This window comes from Acyrthosiphon pisum, chromosome X (assembly GCF_005508785.2).
Source record: "Acyrthosiphon pisum isolate AL4f chromosome X, pea_aphid_22Mar2018_4r6ur, whole genome shotgun sequence".
NCBI classification, from domain to species: domain Eukaryota; kingdom Metazoa; phylum Arthropoda; class Insecta; order Hemiptera; family Aphididae; genus Acyrthosiphon; species Acyrthosiphon pisum.
Window position 1 is genome coordinate 123129745 of NC_042493.1, and position 2244 is coordinate 123131988.

The 2244-nt window shown below is 30.7% G+C and overlaps 1 protein-coding gene across 1 annotated transcript; it reads left to right on the plus strand.

Moving 5' to 3' along the window:
• Positions 1 to 6: 6 nt before the first annotated feature.
• Positions 7 to 1143, plus strand: LOC103308470 (ATP-dependent DNA helicase PIF1-like). The gene has a single exon (XM_008181885.2). The coding sequence runs from the start codon at positions 511 to 513 to the stop codon at positions 1129 to 1131; it is 621 nt and encodes a 206-aa protein (XP_008180107.2). The 5' UTR covers positions 7 to 510; the 3' UTR covers positions 1132 to 1143.
• The last annotated feature ends 1101 nt before the right edge of the window (positions 1144 to 2244 follow it).

The window sequence follows — 2244 nt, forward strand, 5'->3', positions numbered from 1 at the left end:
GACGCACTGCCCATTCAGCATTGAAATTACCTCTGAATTTAAATTTAACAGAGGAGCCTTATTGTAACATTATAGATAATCCTGCTACTTGTAAATTACTTAAAAATACAAAAGTTATAATTTTGGATGAATGTACGATGGCCCATAAAAAAGGTCCAGAGGCATTGCATAAAACTTTACAACATTTGAATAACAATAAATATATAATGGGAAAAGTAGTGGTTATTTTAGCAGGTGACTTCCGACAAACATTACCGGTAATAACACATGGAACACCTGCTGACCAAATTGATGCATGTTTGAAAAAATCTTATCTTTGGAAACATACAAAGATAATAATGTTAAAAAAAAACATGAGAGTATTTTTAACAGGTGATCCTACACTATCAACTTTTTCAGAACAATTACTACTTCTTGGTAATGGAAAATGGAAGGAAGATTCGGATGGTACTGTGGAATTTCCATCAAATTTTTGCAATATTTTAAAATCAATTGAATCTTTAAAAACTCATGTATTTCCTGATATGCAAAAGAGCCATACTTGCACCGACAAATAATAAAGTAGATGATATTAATAAAGATATATTAAACTCTCTCCCAGGAGAAAGTAAAATATATAAATCAATTGATACCGTATGCAATCCCGAAGATTCAATACACTATCCAATGGAGTTTTTAAATTCTTTGACAATACCAGGTTTACCTCCTCATATATTAACTTTAAAAATTGGAGCACCTATCATGATTTTAAGAAATATTAATCCATCTAAATTATGCAATGGAACCCGTTTAAGTGTAAAATCTTTGAAAAATAATGTAATAGAAGCTACAATATTAACCGGATGTGGAAAAGGTGAAGTCGTATATATACCAAGAATACCTATTAAACCCAGTGATGTGCCGTTTGGATTTGAGCGATTACAGTTCCCGGTAAAACTTGCATTCACCTTCACCATAAATAAATCTCAAGGTCAATCATTGAAATGTACGGGACTTCTACTTGATCCTATGTGCTTCTCTCATGGACAATTATATGTGGCATGTTCAAGAGGCGGTGACCCGAAAAATCTCTACATTTATTGTCCGAATGGAAAAACAAAGAACATCGTATATCCTCAAGCATTAAAATGATACAGATTATTATATAATTTTTACAAATAAAAAAATATGATATCGTTCTTATCGATCATGCCATCTTTTCATTTTTGTATTTGTATTTTGCTCGTATTGGCTTATAAACGGACAGTTTCCATAGAAACATAATAATTATAAAATATACATTAAAATATTTACATGCAGTCGTCTCGACCTGGTGACCGAGAAAGACATCGAGTGGGTTTTTCATGTCGGTTCTGACCTTCCTCAGATGTAGCTGAATATCTATGTTGAATTTCAAGTCAATCGGTCGGGTAGTTTTCGAGATCATAAGGATAATAGAAACCGCCACTTACCTTTATATATATAGATAAAACTTTCACTATTTACAGTTTTCTATGTTAAATTTTAATACATAGCTAACAAATTTCGAAACATTAACAAACAGAAACATTTCACCAGCAAAATAAGTCTAATGTACATGCAGATACGAAATAAATGTATCTGCATGTACATTAGAATATGACTGTGGCATGACTGATACAGGTGTGTATTATTATCTACTATTAAATGTATCAATTAGTCATCGTTATAATAATACAACTTCATTCATATTTTCTACAGTTCATATTTTATTTGTAAATTGTAATGGTAGCTAGGCAGTGGCATACATTAAAATACACGTCATGTATGTGTTTATAATTACGACACGTTTTTCATATTATGAATGTGTAGATCGGTTGGTGGATAGATATTGTGGTCAACTGACCTTCTATTTTTCATACATTCAACATTTTTATAAATAATATTAATTTCTTGGCAAATAAAAATATGTTTTCAATATTTAAATTTTTTGTTCTTATACACCTGCAGCTACGACAATGGAAAATAAGTAGATAATTTTAAATTAATTTGTCTATTTTCTAGCATTCAAAAATTTTGTTGTCAGCTCCTTAACTAAAGTTAAGCATGAAATTTCTGCGATACATTCAACTGTGAATTCAAGCTATATGGTATTAGAAGGATTTATTAATAACTTTGGACAGTCAAGAGCTACAGAAATAGCTATGCAGCATGAGGGTGGATGTAGTTTAGAAGATTTCTTCCCAATCACTAATGAAGAAGATTTACAATTACTTAACAATAAAA